The sequence below is a fragment of the Symphodus melops genome, assembly GCF_947650265.1.
Source record: "Symphodus melops genome assembly, chromosome: 16".
In the NCBI taxonomy this organism is placed as follows: Eukaryota; Metazoa; Chordata; class Actinopteri; order Labriformes; family Labridae; genus Symphodus; species Symphodus melops.
Window position 1 is genome coordinate 4,840,294 of NC_136706.1, and position 19,549 is coordinate 4,859,842.

At 42.5% G+C, this 19,549-nt stretch overlaps 1 protein-coding gene across 3 annotated transcripts in view; it reads right to left on the minus strand.

Moving 5' to 3' along the window:
• Nucleotides 1-19,549, minus strand: part of ptpn13 (protein tyrosine phosphatase non-receptor type 13) — a 46,085-nt gene that overhangs the window by 14,687 nt on the left and 11,849 nt on the right. For all 3 annotated transcript variants that reach the window (XM_079364345.1, XM_079364344.1, XM_079364343.1), the window contains exons 4-18: nucleotides 18,537-18,602; nucleotides 17,053-17,238; nucleotides 16,650-16,737; nucleotides 13,787-14,407; nucleotides 8,156-8,248; nucleotides 7,105-7,204; nucleotides 6,410-6,626; nucleotides 4,567-4,641; nucleotides 4,297-4,468; nucleotides 3,701-3,851; nucleotides 3,448-3,586; nucleotides 3,050-3,202; nucleotides 2,382-2,564; nucleotides 2,110-2,272; nucleotides 1,002-1,437 (exon numbers count right to left, since the gene is read on the minus strand). In XM_079364345.1, coding sequence (XP_079220471.1) covers nucleotides 1,002-1,437; nucleotides 2,110-2,272; nucleotides 2,382-2,564; nucleotides 3,050-3,202; nucleotides 3,448-3,586; nucleotides 3,701-3,851; nucleotides 4,297-4,468; nucleotides 4,567-4,641; nucleotides 6,410-6,626; nucleotides 7,105-7,204; nucleotides 8,156-8,248; nucleotides 13,787-14,407; nucleotides 16,650-16,737; nucleotides 17,053-17,238; nucleotides 18,537-18,602 — 2,843 coding nt within the window. The remainder of the gene's footprint in view (nucleotides 1-1,001; nucleotides 1,438-2,109; nucleotides 2,273-2,381; nucleotides 2,565-3,049; nucleotides 3,203-3,447; nucleotides 3,587-3,700; nucleotides 3,852-4,296; nucleotides 4,469-4,566; nucleotides 4,642-6,409; nucleotides 6,627-7,104; nucleotides 7,205-8,155; nucleotides 8,249-13,786; nucleotides 14,408-16,649; nucleotides 16,738-17,052; nucleotides 17,239-18,536; nucleotides 18,603-19,549) is intronic.

The following is a 19,549-nucleotide window of genomic DNA, read 5'->3' on the forward strand; positions in this document are numbered from 1 at the left end:
GTTTTTAAACTTGTGGTGACGATTAGTTGTATTTGTTGCTGTGGTATTTTAATGGTTATCAGTACGGTTTATTTTGATCATATTGAAGTTTAAAATTCTAGTGTTATGACGACCCTACTGATGAGACAACTTTCTTATGTTGGATGACTTTAATTACTACTTCAGTGTGTAAACATTTTTTTAACGCACAGAGAATCCTGAAATCTCCTGACACGAGAGGGAGCAACCGGTACGAGAGAGGGTTTTCTTCCTATGAAAAACACACACAGGTTGGCACCATCGCACAAAAAAAAAAAAAAGAAAAAAAAGAAAAGAAAGAAAGGCAGACACGAGGGCGCATGTGCACCCACACAGCCAGACCCCTCGAGGCTTAATTAGAGGGCGGAGGCACAGCCCTGCGTCTCAGTGGTGTTAGTGAAGACTACAGCTCTGCCTTAGTAACCCAAGTCTGTCCTGAAGTGAGCTAGGAGACTGAAGAGGCTACAAAAAGCCGACTATTAAACACAAGATGCAATTTCCTGAACTGTGCTTGAAATAAGACTTTAAAGGGTTAATTAGGGAGTTTAAAAAAATCCATCAAACATAAGAGAGTTGCTGCAGAGTTTTATGGATGGTTTAGAGATTAAACAAAAGCAATAAACATGACTGCCTCAATGACACCCACTCCGGCTTTAGTCCAAAGTTTTCTCCTTCATTTATATTTGCATGTTAAAGCTGCAGGAGGCAACATCCTGTCATTCAAATTTTACTTAACACACTTTGATCATTGAGTGTCACTTACGACATTACACTGAAGTGTTCCTTTAAATAAACCTGTGTGTAATCTGGGTCTCTATCGTCGTCCTTTTGTATTTTTATAAACCCGTCTGAGTCAAACAACCTATCAGGGTTAGCTCGCACAGAACGAGCCAATCAAAGCATGTCATTACAAACTTGCACCATCTCGGTTCTGCATGACTTGGTGGTGGCAGTGTTTTCCCACGTCACGTCTTTTTACTCACTTGTCCTGTTGTTGTGAGAGCGAGTCTGTGTCTGAGCTTGCTCTCTGCTGTTGCTGCAAGCGAGAGGCAACTTGGTTCGGTGGTGCCTGACTCATCCTGATGTGCGACTGGCCGTGGTATGACCCGTATGCTTGGTGCTCCAGAGACTCTGGCATGTGTGCGAGGTTGTGGTGGGAGCGGCTTATAATCCGTGGGTTGGAAAGGACCGTTGAGGTGGCTGGATTGAAACCTGGAAAGTGGAGCTCATCTTGGACTAATAGCGCTCCGGATGGGGCCTTGTTGAGGGCTACTTCTGAGTACGAGATCCTCTTCAGGTGGTCTGGGTTGGAGCGAGTAGACAAGCTGGGGCCCAGGCTGCCTGAGCTCACCGTTCTGCCCACTGTGTTCACACCCCGAGGGTCAACAGGATACTGCAAGCTGCTCAGAGGGTTGTTCTCTGAGAAACACAAACATGGAAAATCGTTTAAACCTTCTTGTGACTTTGTGTCAACAATCTGGTTTAAAGAAGACAAATGAAAGGGAGAAATGATGAATGTATATGGATTTTGGGGAGATATATTTGAAAGTTGGAGAAGTGTAAAGATTGGGAGGTACATGTTCGTAACTATAAACACAAAGTGTCCTCAGATTAATATGTGCTCCCTGTATCACTGTAAGAAGATGAACTGCTGCGTGAGAAGTTACGGTGAGACATTGTAACTCTCCTGGTCAGACCCTCACAGTGTTCTAGGACCCATTTGTTTTTGTACCCGTTTGTGTATTTAAATCAGAAAATATAGCATACACATTTTTCAATTCTGTAAACTTTAACATTTCGCTACCAAATCGACATAGTGCACCTTTAAGATGATGGTTTATGAGTTTTAGTCTGCTCTTTTTTTTTTTTTTTGCACATTTCAAATATGAATGACAAATCAAACGTTATGTGAGGCACATCAATGATTTATATCTGGAGAGGAGAGGTGGGATTCGACATGTTTATAAAAGAGCTGGAAAAAGATCAGAGAGAGATCGAGACCTCATGAGACGTTTTCCTGTTTTTTCCTTGTTGCTGTGATCTGAAGGTATAAGTAAGTCATTGCTGTTGGAATATAAACTTGTGTCTCACCCAGCTCCTGCAGCTCCTGGTTGTTTTGGCGGGCCTTCATCTGCAGGTGGAACTTGTGTTGATCTGAGCAGAGCTGTAGCAGATACTGACACGTCTTGTTGCTGTCTGTCTGAAACTGGTGTTTAATCTCATCTGATGTGTTCTGAAGGCAAATCTTCTTCTTCTGCAGGATGAAGAGTTACATCTCTTTTTAAATCAAAACAGGGAACACAAAGGGCCATGCTAAAGTGTGACACACTCTAAATTCTGATAAAAAAAATTAAAAAACGTACCGCAAAGGAAATCTTTTTGGTCTCCCTCCAGGGGAACCTTAGCACCGGGGTTCGATTTCCATTAAGGACCTCAAAGATGAGCACCCCCTTTGTGAAGACACCCAACATGATGCCAGTCTGGGACCTTTTCTCAGGAAGCACCCGGTGGAAATGCACACCGTACTCCGTCAGCCTCTGGCTCACCTTTAAGGGAATAAACACAAAGAGTCTTACATTTCCAAAAGAAACACAATACCGGTACTGACATAGAGGAAGAGATGCACATGTTTTTATAAAGATCAGATTTGAGGACTCAGAGAAGAGGTCTTTAATTGGATCACTGAACCAATAAGAGAACACTGATTTTAACTGATGAAACACAACCTGATAAGGTTATTAGATTTGGTTCAGCTCAGTGACATGAGTAGTTGTTGGACTCACAGGATGCAAAGCAGTGGCTCTGCACGGCTACTTGTGTTTTGTAGTTGCCACTGTAATCTTTATTATTTGTAGAAAAGCTTCTGCCAGAGATATGTCTTTTAAATGTTTTTATTCAAAATCTGCCACTCCGTTATAACAACATGTTGATCATGTTAGTCCAAAACTTTGCAGAGAATTCTTACAAGATTAAAAAATGTTTTTTGTTTTTTTTGGTATCTGAAATCCTGACTCCTTTAAACTTCTCTGACCTTGAGAAACTCAAACTCCGCCTCGGTCTCAGATGCTCCGTAGTAGTTGCTGTGAAGTTTGGGCAGATCCTCTTTGATGGTGGTCTGGTTCAACTTATCCAGGACTGTTGCTGGCAGGTAGTGCTCCAGCCTGAAATAAGTCTTCCCATGGAGCTAAGGCACGGACATTGAATGTGTTATTTTTAAGTTTGAATGGATAGAACCAGATGTTTTCATAAGAGTTTTACAGGAATGTATTGAGTATTTCTACTTCATAAAACAGTGAAGAACTCAGGAAATATCCAAACAAGCTCTTTAAATGAAAATCTGTGACAATGCACTTAAAACCAATCTTTAACGTAAACAGTTTTAAGCTGACTTTAAGGCTCCTGTGAGGAGCTCTAAAGAGACATGGCTACCTCAGGTTGGTAGTCACTGAATTCAGCCTGCAGTGCCAGTGACGCCAGCAGCATTGCATTTTCTGTGTCACAGCGCACCCTCTCCTCCAAGATATCCTTCCTCAGCTGCAGGTAGTACTGATGTTTGGTCATAGCGTGCCTGTCGTACACAGAGGAACACTTTGTTTGGATTTTATTAAAAGTGACAAACAATCACTGTCTATTGTCCTGAAGGGGGTTCTTTAGATTCTCACCATCCCACAGATTCACTTACTGTATGAGGTTGACGTCATCAAGGAAGAATTTAATGCGCAGGAAAAGATTAAAAGGTACATCCAATTTCTTCTTCTTAGGATCCTCCTTCCATCCCTCTGGGGCCACTTTGGATAGTTTGGCATCAGGATCGACGAAGAAAAACTCATTATCTGTGTGTAGGGTTGTTACAGGGAGGAGATCAGGAAAGGTGAGGTGTCAGAATAAGAGGGAATGAATCAGTAATGTCAGTCTGAGAAAAGACACTCAGGCTTTGCATCTTTAATGAGACAGTAGGTGTAGAAAATGAGTTTAAATGGAAACACAATTAACCTCTGCACTGAAAACTAATCAAAGCTCATCTCACATGCTTGACATGTAATCTCAAAGTTTTATAGCTTGCATTCAAGGGGGGAATATGCCTTCCTGAATAAATGACGTGCTGTTTGAAAAGTTGACATTGGATCTCTGCAAAGTTTTCTTATCTGAGAAATTATTTAAGGTCAACATGGATCCGTGACTGAAATAATAATGAGGAACTTTAACAGCTATGGTAAGATAAGTAAACTTCTTCAGCACAAGATAAACCTGACAAAACACAGAGGAAACAAGCAGTACCTCTGAGGTATGCGAGGCTGAAGAGATGGTGCTCCACCAGCCCGATGTGGGCCACCACCATATCCAGAACGTCTTTACCAACGGCTTTGATGTCACAACTCAGCTCCAGCTTTTGGCCATTGAGCAGCACCACACCGACCTTTCGCTGCACCTCCTCCCCCTTCCCACGTTTCTTATCACAGAGAGAGAAAAAAGGATGTTTAAACATATCGTGAATGAGACATGAAGCAGTTTCTGGATTGTCACAAGCAGAATCGAGCACATCCTCACCATTATTGAAGACGGAACGGCGAGAGCTACAGGAGGCTCACTGGCCATCTTCACAAACTCAGGACCAAGGAAGTTCTGTCGTGGGAGGAAAGATATTTATGGAATCATCTTGGAAATTAATTTAATTGTTTTTATTATCATATGTACAGCACTTTGGAGACATTTCTTTGTCGTTTAAATGTGCTATACAAATAAAGTGGATTGGATAAAACATTGGTTAGTGTTACTCTCTAATTTCCGACTCTTTCACTGTCCTATCTCTCCAATAAACGCACAAAAGGCATTAAATAAACTTTAAAAAAGAATCATGTTAACTTAAAGATTATATTGCGATTAATCGTGTTGCTGTTATTGTTTTGCTGCATGACCATTAAGAACTCCTGTTTTTTCGCCTTAAGAATGACAATAAAATATTTTCAAACTTTGTTTTCCAGTCTAGTAAAAGTCAAACGATATTGAAACCTGATACAAAGGCAACACAAACAGAAATCCTACAGTAGGTACGTAATACTGGGAGACGTCTTGATTTAATTACTGCTACTGTTCAAGTAAACTCTTTCTGCACACTGTTTAAATAAATGCACTGGCTGGAGTTGGAGGCACTGAAGCGTTGTTAAATGCGGAGTGTCTGCCTCGTCCGCTCGCTTTACTTTGGTCAGAAACATTCATGGAACATGTGCAGGGACTTAAACATCCGAACTTGAATGGAAAACCGCAGCTTTCTCTCTCTTCTCCCAGAGGCATCTTTGTGTTTAAATGAGAACGAAGATCTGTCGTTTGACTTCACTGACTAAACTTTTCCTATATTTTTATATTTTTTGTACATTCAATAATGGTTTTGTTAAATCTTGAACATTACTTTTCGACTGGACCCTGGTCACTTTACACGATTTAAACACTTTAGACTGTTTACAGTATTCTATATTTATTTTTTTGTACATTCAAATAACTTTTATTTTTTAGTTTATATTCTATTATTGCTAAACTGAGTGTTTATTGTTCTTATTGTTATTGCATGGCCTGCGGAACAGTCCTTACATTTCACTGCACATCTGTATGAGCATGTGACAAATAGAAATCTTGACTCTTGAATGTATCGTTTTGAAATAAGTAGAGTCAAAAGGTGTCCACATGAAAATGTGGACATGCTTGGCTGCGCTGATCATGAGATTTTCCTGACAGCAGGTCAAGGGGAATGTTCAGCGTTGCAAACACTTCCTCGTTTGTTTTCTTGTGTAATCAAGTCTCAACGAAAAGTTGGAAGAGCGAGATTCCTTTGCTTCGAGTTTGAGATCTTTCTCGTTCAAAATGGCATCGCTTTGCAATCAAGCATAAACACACTGCAGCTAACGCGCCTCGCCTGTGAGCGTATAATTCACTTAGAGGATTATAATTGATGTACAACATTTGAGGTTTACTGCCAGCATCAGCAGATTGGTTGCCATATTTACCACACGTGTTCACACAAAAATAAATCACTTCTTACCAAGAAAACCCCACACGTCCCACAATCCCATTCATTTAGAGAAGCTGACAGAATTATGATTCCAAGTCAGCAATTTTGCATTCACAGAACTTCCAGTCAATAAAGCAGCAACAAACGATTCGCCAATGAGCTCATGAGAGATTAAACAGAACATTCGTTATTCATCATTGTAAAATAAGGATGTAGGGAGGACCTATGGCTGAAAGCTCACTGACACACTTTCTTTAAAACTCTGTGGATGTGTCCTGATGTGGTTTCGTTACCATCGCGTTCGATGAGGTGAAATAACTGGATGGATCCTCAGAGCTTAGACTATCTTTTGGAATTGTTTCAGGGAGTTTCAGGGAGTAAACCCACCTTGGGTTTGCGAAGTGGAACAGAAGAGGTGTAGAGCGGGTCTCTGAGATCGAGCATGGAAGTGCGAGGTGGGGCCAGGGGGTCGTCGGGGGGGTAGAGGTTGGCCCTGGACAGCCTGTTGGCCAGGTGAGCCTGGAGCCGCTGCACCTCCTCCTCCTGCTTCTGAAGGAGCAGCTCTGCCCCGACCAGACCTTCATCAGCCGCCCCCTCATACTGCCTACAGGGAGAAGAGAGAGCGATCAAAACAGATCAAGGCTTATCTCCTCTTTTCCCCTCCTTTCTTGATTGTATTTTTATTGGTTTATAAAATGAATAATTCAAAGCAGTGACATGAGGAGGACAAATCTGACTCAATACAAACAAACAGTAAGTGACAAGTAATCTTTGAGCATTTAGGGGACAACGAGCGCAGAGTGCAGTGGGATGGATAGAAAACAAGGTTTTTCTGTCAGCAGGCATAACAACAGCAACAGGCAGTTCTCTGTAATGCCAGAGATTAGAGGGACAGAAACTGTTGAATGTGGATGTCACGTTAGATGACCTCACGAGGGAAGCATGGGGCTTATCCTGCTGCGCCATAAACCAGCTGTGTGCGATGGCCGTCATCATAATGAACTAAATTCTGCAGATGATGGATGTTGGTGTTATTTAAGGATAAGAGTAGTGCGAGGAGCTCCAGCACAGTGATGTTTTACCTGAGCCTGTGTGCGCCGTGATTGGTCAGTGACAGGGCGTCGTGCTCAGAGGAAAGTGCCAGCTGAGAGCCAAACCTCCTCACCTCGCCTGGTTTCTTAGCTGGGAAAGAAAATGGGATTATTAAACCCAGTCAATGTTGTTTTCACATGCACACAATGGAACACACCCTCACTGTGGTGCACATGTACCTGCATGGACATGCGTTGAAGGAGTAGGAGTAGTTATGGAAGAGTGAAATTAGGTCAAATAAACACAGTCTTACAGCGTTGTTGTCCTGAGTTTAAGTTGTGGACAAAAGGGCTTCCCTGTATTACAGCAACAATCACAAACCGCACTAACCGTAAGACATTTCAGCTGAAGGGAGCTCTAGATGCCTTTTTTAAACATGGCTGATACATGATTCAGTCATTTTCCTGAACCTGAAATTGTCAGACTGCGGGCTTCCCACGCTACCTTGATATTGTGGCAGCATGTTACCTTGTGTAATCTTTCATAGCTGAGAACATGACCTAGTTACAATTACCTGACTGTGACTATGTGACTGAGATACACTGACGTGGCAGTCACCTGAAAACAACACAAGAAAACATCCAGTTCCAAAATCTGAAGCAGTGGATTTTGCCATTTGTGTGTACAGAAAAAAAGTGCCGGAGATGATTTGTAAGAAGGCAGCAGAAAATCTCACTCTGAGCAGTAAAACTCCTGCTGGTTTTTCTTGTGAAATAATTCGCTTGTTTTTCCAAGTATAAATCCATTCTTGAGTAGAGAGATAAAACAAAAACCAGCAGGAACTAAACTGAAAACCGTGTAGGCCAAGTGTTTCATTGCGTCTCCTGTAATGTGCAATTTATGACAACGCAGGAAGGGTTGGCTCTTTTGGTTTTTCCCTTTTACCTCGACTGCATGCACCACAATGAATTATGTGTGCAGCACCTGCTACGTGCTACTTAAGCTTTGCACACGTGCAAGTCACACAACACGGTCGATTATAAAAGCCTCCATGAACCGTGTAACAACAATGTTAAAGAAGCCCTCAGGTGTGTCTTTTACCGTGTCTGTAGTCTGGATCAGAGGAGGTCACTGAGGGGCTTTCGCTGGATGAGCTGTAATCACTGTGGTACCTCTGGTGGGTGTGGACCGGGTCTGAGAAAAAAGAAGAAGAAAGGCAATCAGCCCATGTTTTCAAAGGTAACATCAAATGACCCATGCAGTATGACAAAACAGGAAGTGTTTCTGTGAGGCAACAAATAGTTACAACCGTAAACTTCATGCACGTGAGACAACGTAAAAACGGCAATACAGACGTGTCTGCTCCTGATAATGTTATGCTGATTTAAACGACAGAACTTTAAAATGTTGTAGGACTTTTTTGGACAGCAGGTGGGACAACAAGCCGTCAGTTTTTTGTTTACAGGAGTTGTTTCAAATCCTCATGAGACCGACAGAAACCACAAACGTGCAGACTGAAGAACACAAACGCACGCATCAGTCCTGCTGTTGGTAAATTATCAAAAAGGGAAGGCACCTGTCACTCCGCTCAGCTTTACACAGACATTCCTCCTGTCAGGTTAGAGAACATCTTGAGTGGGGGGGGGGGGGGGGTCGTCACATCAGCTCACCGTGTATTCACTTCTCTTTAAACAATGCTTGATACACTTCATAATGAAATACACATCCGTGGTAACACAACATTCACAATAGTGTCAACACAGAGCCCTGAGGGTCATGTGTTTCACTGGCTGCTACTCCAAACTTGAAAGTCCTGCTCTTCAGTATCAGCAGCATAGCTTAAATGAGTAGCATTCCCCAGCCATTGCTCAAAGAGCTTAGTTCAGAAGAGTTTCACAGCAACACAGACTTGTCTTTGTAAGGTTGAATCACAAGCAAAAGCACAAGAAAGTCTCATCGAAGCTGGAAGTAAGACGAGCGGTCTGAATGATTGATGCTGTGTTACATGGATTAAAACAAGCATGAGCACTCTCCAGAGGGTCAAGTGGTAACGCACGTACATGCACACTTACGTTCCAGTAAAGTGTCTACGTTATACTGTATATCATTTCCGCAAGTGTTTGATGCATTTGAAAGAAATCAACACAAAAAAGTGTCCATCCATCTCTACAGATCTAAGGAAGGTATCGGCCAATACATGGGTATCTGTTTTTTTTTCTCAGCCCAATATCGATACCGAAATCTGCCCAAAATTTGCCATATGAGTCAGGGCCCAGAACAAAGTCCAACACTGGGGACAATTCTGGAAGATGTGGAACAAAAACATGTATCAGAAACTTCCAGAAAATGTCCCGACAGCCAGCAGAGTTCTTTCTGAGTTATCTGTTCACACATGTCCTTTAAAGTGGGATGTTTTACCTGTCGGACGAACAGACGAGACGGTTGAGTCCAACACTAGATTTATCATAGAGGACAGTTTTTTGCTTTTATAGCTCTGCTTAATGTAAATCGGTCAAGTTCTAAGTATCAACGAACAAGTGGATCAGAACTTTCTGGCAAGAAGGACAAAAGTATGGATCCTCCTTTATACAATACAACCTATGTGTTCACAGATAGGTTGCACCCGTAGAAAAGTCAGGGTCGAAAATGTGCCTGTTTGAGTACACACAGTCAGTAGCTCATCCCAAAAAAATGTTGGGAATTTTCAGAAGATTGTGCTTTGATTCCCAAGAGTGACATCCTTCCCACGTCTGAGACACAGCTCTCATGCCACTGTCAACATCGAGGCCAACCTCGTGTGTATTACCAGCCATTGGCACGATGGACAGTTTTCCATCATGTCCCGTGTTTCTAAGTGTGAAAACAACAATACACCATCCTTTAGAAAGTCTGTGGTTGACACGTGATGTTTTAAGAACTGCCACCGACATCAGCCAACCTTACAGTTTATAAAGAACACACCTTCTCTATGAAGAAAACGCCACAACTTCAAGTGATAAGACGTGAGGATGGTCACAGCTACTTAGAAAGAGCGATACTGATTATCTTACAATTTGAAAGTTCCACTGAAATGTGTGAGAGGGCAGAAGGGTTGACCGGAGGGTGAATCAGATAAACGTTTAGTAAGAAGTGACTTCTCTTTGCTCCTCCCCCTCCGGCTGGTATTGTTGGTTTGCCAGGATATAGAAAGCGTAGCAGAACAGATGGAGACAAAAGATCTTCAGATTGACTCAGTTGATTCTCTTAATCTCTACCTCTTCCAGTAAAATTGCACAATTGGAAGTAGAAAGCAAGCGGACACGCAAGAAGACGTGAAGAGGAGTTTTTTTTCCAGGCGTCAACTTTTAGTTGTAATTAAATCATTTGTGTGAGGTTAAGTGTGACAAACCATAATGGGTTCAATGATAGTTCTGTTTTCTCGGTGCTCCATCAAGTCTTTTTCTCAGTATTGGGAGTCACACGCACTCGCTGGAAAAACAGTCTGTTCATATTTTCAAGCGGACTGGTATCATTTCCTGGGATAACACGACCCGCAGTCATCTCTTCGTTTCCCTCTCCTCTCATTCAGCCCTCCTCACACTCTCCCCTGTTTATTCTCCCCCTTTTCTCTCCACGTATCCCTGCAGATCTGGCACTTTTGACACCTCTACACGAGCTTTCTGTGAGCACACAAACAACTTCCATAGGCTCCGGCCTTTTTGGGGGCTGTTCACGCTGAGAGCAGACACAACCTCTCCGAGGTTATTTAAAGTCTGGTGCTCTTGGGGAGAAAGAAGGAGGCACATTCCTGAGTGGATAACAGCGTTCAGAAGACATCATTTCCTCCCTCTACCGCGTCAACATGACGAGGTCAAGTGTAGATTTTGAAATAGCAGGTGGAGAAAAAAAAGGTCACTAATGGGAAATGTCTGTTTACAGAATTCTTAGAGTGTTCTTCCTGGAACAGAATCAGGCAGCTGATTAAAAAGGATCATGACTCAACTTAATTGTCATAAGCCTTTCATAGAAATACTATAATCTTTTCCTTCCACGGCTTTTGGAGTCAACAAACCAAAATGTGATCTAATTATGAGAATTTGGAAGGGTGCTCCTATGGTGACCAACTTCCTTCTCACTGAGACTGCAATGTTCGCTAATGTTGTCCAAGCTGGACCTGCCCCCGGTCCAAAGCCACATGACCTGCCGCCAAGTGCCGGAAAGGTCCAATAATGTTTGGAATTCCCTCAATCCCTCTGCACATGACTCCAATTACAGCCCCAAGATCTGCGAGGCAACTTTCTACTGACTGATGCACCTTGGCACCAAAAAGGTAAAGTGTGTGTGTGTGTGTGTGTGGGGGGGGGGGGGGGGGGGCTATTGTGTGTGAGGCATAGGGGGCCAGGTATAAACATGCCCATGCAAACACAGGCATGCACAAACACAATGTTTAGTTGGACCCATGTAATTCAGTTGAACACGAATGCAAAATGCGCGCGCGCGCGCACGCACACACACACACACACACACACACACGAACACACACACACGCAGACAGCATGAAAAAGCAGCGTGTAGCTGGGTGAAACCTGAGAGCACTGACCACTGCTGCGCCATCACTTTCCTGCAGGAAAGAACAGAAAAAAAAGTAAGAGAAAAAAAAAAGAGAGGAAGGTAGTTCTCTGCCAAGTAACACATCCACGAGGCCCTGCAAATGGTCTGTGCTCAATTAGGCCCCATTCATACAGTCGCCAAACAGCTCTGGGATGGGACACAAAAATACTTTGGCTCTGCCTTCTTATTCGACCTCAGTCAGTTTGATGGGAGAAGATATTCCTTTGTGTCAACCATAACGTATCTGAACACACATTTATTCACCCCCTCCCCCACCCCGTATTAATTTCAAACTCCTCTTTTCACACCATCATATGAAAAGAAATAAAATATGCCAAGTGCCTCTGATTACAATCAACACGAGGCCAAAGAATGAAAGAAGCAAAGAAAGGCAGGATTTGCTCGGGATGAAAAGCCACAGTCGAGAGGAGAAGAATGCCTTTGGTTGGTGGCTCGGTCAGAATTAAAAATAGCTGCCAGAAAAAGCAGGGAGGCTGGAGGTCGAAAGGAAGATTCGGGGGATTTGGCAAACCAGCAGGAGAAGGAAAAAGGAAGGAGAGGTAAAAGACAGGCGTTCGTTACATGAAGCCATTCATGCTCCTCCACTGTCCCCCCAGATGGCCAGTAGATCCATACAGCTCCTTGTGACTCTTTGCACAAACGTATATCTGCCTATAGAGACTTGAGCAAGAATGCATTAAGCCCCGAAGGGAAACGTAAAGCTCTTATGGCTGACTGTTGAGGTGTCAAACAATTGTGTTGTGTGTGCTTGGTTTAAGCATGTGATAAAATGAAGGTAGCTTTTTTTTTTTTTTTACACTGTAAATACTCTGCACGACTATGTGCTGATGTCTGCGTTCACATCAAAGTGGCTTTAGAAAGAAAAAGGACTAATAGATTTCGCTCTGTAGCATGTACGACAGTCAGCAGCAGGCTAGAATTGATCAAGCCTGCAATTAGAATCCAGCATTTGGAAACCTCTGCACTCGGTGACTCATACATTCTGTCCAAACACTTCCACACATGCACTGCCAACCATCCTTCATCCAAGCCAGCGTGCACCCAGGTCCCATCCCACATGGACAAACAACCTGTAACTAGTCCGTGTTTCTGTCTGCTCAAGTCACCCCCATCACTGTCACGTTTTCAGGCTCGAGGCTCGTTTCACACGAGCCGCCCCGGACCCCTCTTTTTATTGCCTGGTGAATTCATTTAACCACCGAGTTTGACATGTGCTGTAATCTTTAGGACACAGCTTGGGCCTGGAAAGGCTTTGACTCACTGACGTTGCTCCGTGTCTCAGAAAAGCGGATTTCTGTCTGAAATAGTGAGCCTGCCACCTCCCACGTGACATCCATTTAATATCTCTAAACTTTAAAGCTGATCCACTCCATGTTCAAACAAAGCATCGGCACCACACATTACACAATAATGACAAAGGACCAAGCTCAGACCTGTCCCCAGAGTACCAGGACCTTGCTCTACTTTTGACCTCGTTGTTGTTGTTGTTGTAAGACAAAATAAAATGTGGATTAGACTTCTGAATGAGCTGTGGCACCTGGGATTATGCGTCTGTGTTCACAAAAGAAAAACAAGACCGGTGAGTCATTGTTTGAAGTATCAGAAATACTTCTTTTTAAAAGTCGTCTGGGCTATGAAAACCACACAGCCACTTTGGTGTTCCAAATGTTTGACAAAGCTAAACCTTTCATGACCACGTGTGATAAATGACACAATCTGTTGTTTTAATAATCAATAGTTTCATGTTCCTCACTAAGTGAGCACTATCGTAATAAAGACTGTCTGCAACAATCTTTGCTCATAAAACAAAAATGTAGCCAATACTGTGAGCCTGGGACTTTTTGTTGTCATGGTAATGAAACGGTTATTGAGAAGTTTATTTTCTTCTCATATTGTATCAATGATTCAAATCTGTCAAATGCAGACTTGGGTAGGAAGTGTTCAAATGTTTTTTTTTTTTTACCTTTTTAAAGCACTTTGGATAAACATACAGCTGTCTATACATTAAATCCAATCCATACTTCTGACATTTTTTTTGCTCATATCTACAACACAAAGTCTGAACAGGAAGAAGTGGACTTTGTGTTTGTATAGCTTTTTATGTTAGAGAGGTTCACTCACCATCGACTGCCTGTCTAAGCACCTGAAGTTTCCTCTGTTTCTCCTTTATCCTGTCGTAGGCTCCAGGGTGGCCCGAGCCCACAGACAGGGCTGAGTGGTGATGAGGCTTCCTGCTCTTCAATCCGGCAAATTCCGAGTAGCGAGTATCCAACTCCCGACCGGACAGCAAGGGCGACTTGTGCCTGCCGACGGAGTGGCTGCTTATGGCACTGCTGCCTCTCCGCGCATCCTCCAGAGCCCCAAAACGAAGAGCCTCCGGGTCGATGTAAGCCAAGTCCACAGAGGAAGCCCAGTTCTTCCGGGCCTGACTAGGACCCAGGTCTCCACTGTGAAAGGGTAAAGACCTCCGGTCCAGTTCCACGGGTCGTCCCTTCTGCTGGGGGTGAAGGGGGTGCAGATAGGGATAGGAGTGCTGGTGCTGGAGTGAGGGGGGTCTGGAGTAGAGATCTGTTGGGGAGTCAGAGTTGGGCAGCGAGTACTGTTGGGCCGCCCCTTCGTCCCCCTTCATTAGTTCCTGGATTGGCAGAGAGCCCATGGAGCGGCTCAGGCCCCTGTTCAGAGAGGTCTGCTCCTGAGTCCTGGCTCGGTAGCGCTCCAGAACTCTGGGTGCGGCGCTCCTGCCTGAGAGCAGAAGAGAACCAGAGTTTAATAGAAACACGTTACTGTTTAGCTGGATAATAAAGAAATAAAAACAGATAAAGAAGAGCTGTTTTTTTAAGACCGTATGAAACAAATCATTCACGAAGGATAACTTCATCATTAACACCTCCATGCTTACCTTCAGATGAGCAGAGGACATAGAAACGGATTTAACCCTTAAAAGTGACTATATTTTTGGTCATTTCCACAAACATTACATATGGCCAGCCTTGTGCACCTCAGTAAGGTGGAGAAGCATGTGATCCTCACTCAGCCACCCTACGTCACTGATCCTTCTAATGTGGCATTTGAACCAAATATGGTAACTTTGTCAATGTTTATTACACTTACAATTCTTGAAAAATGTTATAACAGAAATAAAGTTCTGTTATGTCCCTGAATGACACTATGAGGTTGAACCTTTGTATTTCAAAGTATTTCAATGAGAGCCCTGTGAAGGGTTAAAAAGGATTTACATTGGAATCAATACTGCCTGTCCAAACAGACATTTCTAATATCAAGCTAACAGCTGAACCCAGCGCTGTCGACTGCAGACCTCCTCTGCACCGACACCCTGGATTGGCCTCTAACGGCCCCTCCACTCAAAAACGAGCAGCTACAGCGTTAATAATTCGAGAGGCAAAAGAGGATGTCCTCAGATTCCCCGTTCTGTCATGACAGTTGGAAGATATTGTGATTGACAGCCCTGATGCTGCCGAATACCATCTAATAATACAGTGCAAGATTACCCATCCAGGTGACTGATGAAGAAACTTTGACCTTCATAAATCTGACTTTACATTCTGATATCTAAATCAAGCCCTACATCTGTTTTCAGATCTGTTGTTATTTGGTGGATTGAGGTGGCATTTAATTAGAATTGGCCGCTGTGTTCGCACGTTTCTGTTAAACAGCACCCGGATGGAAAACTGATGAATTTGTAAAGTAAACACATTACACCATAAAAAAAGAAGCTCATTAAGAAACATGGCATGTTGCCCTCGACTTTACGAGGTTCAAACAAGAGTTGAATTTGTTCTGCAGCCAATCTCCTCGAATGATTAAAACTAAAAAAAAAAAGTTCTTGTGCAGCGATGAGCGATTCACGCAATGGTAATTCATGTTTCTCTCTTCAACTACGCATGTTTGTGACAGCTCTAGTTTTGGAGTGAAGACATAAACAGAAGCGCAATAGGATGAAGAGAAGAAGCAGAAAATGAGTGGAGCAGAGGGAAACGTGAAGTCGTGTTAAAAAAAAAAAAAAAAAAAAACACGCTGTCGGTGGTGGTTTGATCTACGGAGCATATGCTTGTTCTTAACAGAGAAACACTTCAAACACTTTCTTCCAGGAACTCAAGGAGGCACACAAAGACTGAAATGAGCAAAAATAACTAAGAAAAAAAGTTTTTTCTCTCAACAGAGTGTCTTATTTTTCAAAGACGTTTGTTTAAAAAAAAAACTAAAAAAAAAAACTGGTGTGATGTGATGATGTGCATATGGAGGAGAGTAACAAAGCTATAAAATGTCCAACACAAAAGGAGACACCGTGTCTCACTTCCCTTCATTGAGCAAGAATACCTTGGAAGAGCTGGCTCACAGGAGGGAGAGGAGAGCTGCTCCTTCACAGGAAAGGTACTTAACAACTGAGTAATCGTCTTTGCGTGTACTTTCCCGAGGGCTGGTGCTCAACCAGGGAAACAAAGCACTAACACAAACAGCAGACGGGCAGCTTCACTGGTGATTCCAAAATATGCATCTGTAATCAATGCCATGCCGTGCTTACATAATCGGTAACAACCAAGCCATGTTTGTGCTCCACTTTCCTTCCCGTGGCCTGGAAAAATGCTGGAGCGCTCTCACAAACCACTGGGAAGATTTGGTCATATTTTCCTGCATTAAATACGATTTAAGGTTTGCAGTGTGTTGTTCCTCGTGTACTTTGGATTCTTTCCGGCATACTTAGAAAGTGAGGATGTGAGAGAGGAATCGCTTCAAACCAAGTGAGCGCATTCGAAAGCGATCTTCTTTTCAGAAAAGTTCCCGAAAGTGTGAACACAATCCAACATGTGAACAGAATTTCCAACGACACTCACACAACCATATTTTATCCTTTGGAAACAGTAACTGACACGAGTCTCTTTTGATCTCTAGTTAAAAACAAATGGAACAACAACATGTGTGTGTGTTCGTGCGTGTGCGTATATAAAGGAGAAGCTCATCTTACCTGAGGGTAAACCTTTGCCCCTGAGCCTCTCTCGAATCTCCTTACTCCGCTCCGGAAGAGACTCTCTGTCAGTCAGCAGACCGTCCAGCTGAGAGTAAGACGACGAGCAGGGAAGAAAAACAAAAAGCCGGAGGTGAAAAAAAAGCAAGACAAGGGCGAGGAAGGGGAAGAACGGAAGTTAGAGGGCCATTCCTCCTGAGAGTCATCCGTCCAGAAATCATTCTGTATCAACAGGAGCCCCATTATGTGTTGTGTAATTCAATAAACCTACTGGGCTTTAAAATAGGAGCTGTGATAGTCTCTTAAAGTCAATTTACTTTGCAAATGAATTCTTTACTAGTAAGCAGTCAAAACTACTCAAGAATATTGTATTTGACCTCTGGATGAAAAAGAAACAGCGTACCTGGGAAAGGCTGCCCAGTACCAAGCGGACCAGTTTTCTGATATAAGAGAAGGGAGGGTCACAACTGGAGTTTCGAATGTGCTTGCTGCAGATGTCCAGCACCGTGCGCAACGACATTCGACTCAGCGTGACATCATCACACATGTTGAGAAGCAGGCTGTTGAGGTGCTCCCCCAGCTTCATCGGCTGCACAGAAAGCAGAATGATCACAGTTGGCATTTCAAACCGGGAAAGAGCAGTATGCCGGGTTAAGAAGCGAGTGCATTTGAAATCAGGAATCGACGTCCTCATGCTGACCGTCACAGAAACGTCCTTACGCCGCATGTTTTGGATTAGAAAGTCATCGCCACACCTCGTGTTTCACTCACAGTCACGTCGAACACTTTACTTTGCACATCCAAATCATCAGACATTTTTTCATGTCGCCCAGATACATAACACTTTGGTGTCACTGTTAATCATTATAGCAGTCATATCATTGTTTCACCATGAGAGCAATCTTCTCAGTCAGTGTTTTACACTTTTAATTCTTTGTTGTTGTTTTTTTTTATGAATATGTGTAAAAGGCTCATGAGATGGATCACGTCCATCTTTGACATTGCTGTCATTTTGTGCACTGTATGCAGCAGATAGGAGCTTCATGGTGGCTGTTGGGACATTTAAGTGACTTTTAAAACCTTTTTAACTAAGATGTTGATTTTATTTTTTCTTAGTATTTTGTTTCTTTTTTTAAGCCTTTTAAATTATTCTATAAGTGTTAATTTATTGTACAGCACTTTGGTCAGCTGTGCTTCATCAAAAAAAGTTGGATTGGATTTTACTTGCATGCTTGACAACACATTGTTGTTTTTTGGCCAAATGTTTTTAAAGCTAACATAAGCACAGGTATAACATAACAAGAAAAGGCAGCGTTTCTCTCATGTGAACTCTCTCACAGATGATCATGTTTTATCCTCTTGCAGAGATATGAATGCATGAAGAACCAGACAACTTGGCAGATACAGACACGTTCCAGATTTACAGCTTGAACCTCCTCAGATGAGATATTTTGAAACAGATGTCATTTTTTTTCAAAACGCTGTTCCACGTGAGATTTTAAATTTAGCATGTTTGAATGTTGACTTTAATCAATACCAATGAGTACAAGCTCCTGTTCCTCCACTTCTTGATCGTGACGTTTTACATGTGAATCCTCTGAAGTAAAATAACTGATTGAAAGAGACGTTTTAATCTTGACGAAAAATACATTTTAGGTGCGGCTAACAACTGAGGGGACTTTTCATATGCATTCCATCGGTGCAAATTAAACAAGTTAAGTCCCATTCAAAATCAAGTTGCACTTGAACATCCATAACTGCTATTATGTTTGAGCTCAAGTCTTCTTTAGTAATTCTTGTCTTATCTGAGATTCTCGGTGCAAACATGAAAGTAAAAACTAATCTGGAAAGGGAAAGGGAGGAGGAATATCTTTAATATGAAGTTACCTGACTTTGGGGGATCTCGTAGTCTGCCCCCCAGAACAGAGTCATACCCAGAGAGTACATGTGCATCTGTGGAGGAATAAACATCATACTTCATTTATATGACAAACAGTCTTTATTTGTTAGGGATATGAAGCAAAACAAATAAAAACATTTGATTAAGGATTAATACTGGATTTCTTTAAGAACACAGAAAACAAAAAGATAAGAGTTCAAAGCTGAAAGTGCAACATTTTACACATAAATCTATCAGAAATCCAATTTATCCTCTGAGAATAACTCTGGGAGTCATGACTGTGACCATACTGTACTCACTGCTTATCTGAATGTTATGTAAGCGTTTTACGGTCATGGTCATTTCGTGTGAATTTATGAGTAAACTCAAGAACGCTAGCGTTAGCCTGCTAGCACAACAATGCAGCTCAAGTTGTTTTGTATTCACGCTGACGCTCAAGGGCGACATCTACTGGATCAAAAAGTTGCAGATTCTTCCTTTAAGGTTAAATCGGGTCAGTAGTAACTCAGGCCGTAGGGACTTGGTCTGGGAACCGAAGAGTACCGATGTCTCTCGAATAACCGATTGTAAAATCCAAAATTCCCCTCAAGGATTAATAAAATATATATCTACTGAAAAAGATCGCATTGACAGGTTGAGAACATTAAAGTTATGTTTCACTCAAATAAACTAATAGTTGACCCGTTCTTAATAAAGTCCTCTGGCCCCACAGGGAGGACAGAGAGACAGACGAAAGCTCAAAAACTGCTGGAGTGTTATAAAAGTTGAATTCATAGTTCTTTGGAAAGGAAAAGGACAGGGGCTTCCAGCCTAAATCCAAAACCCCTTTTCCATTTCCCTCCTCTTATTACTCTGCCCTCACTGTTTGGGAGAGAAATCACTTCCCCTGAATGTTGGGCTTGGTAGAGGAAAGAATAATTCAGGGATTGCCAAAGAATGCAACACAACCTTCAAGGTCTTTCAGGAACAAACTTAAAGACACGCGAAGACACAAAACATT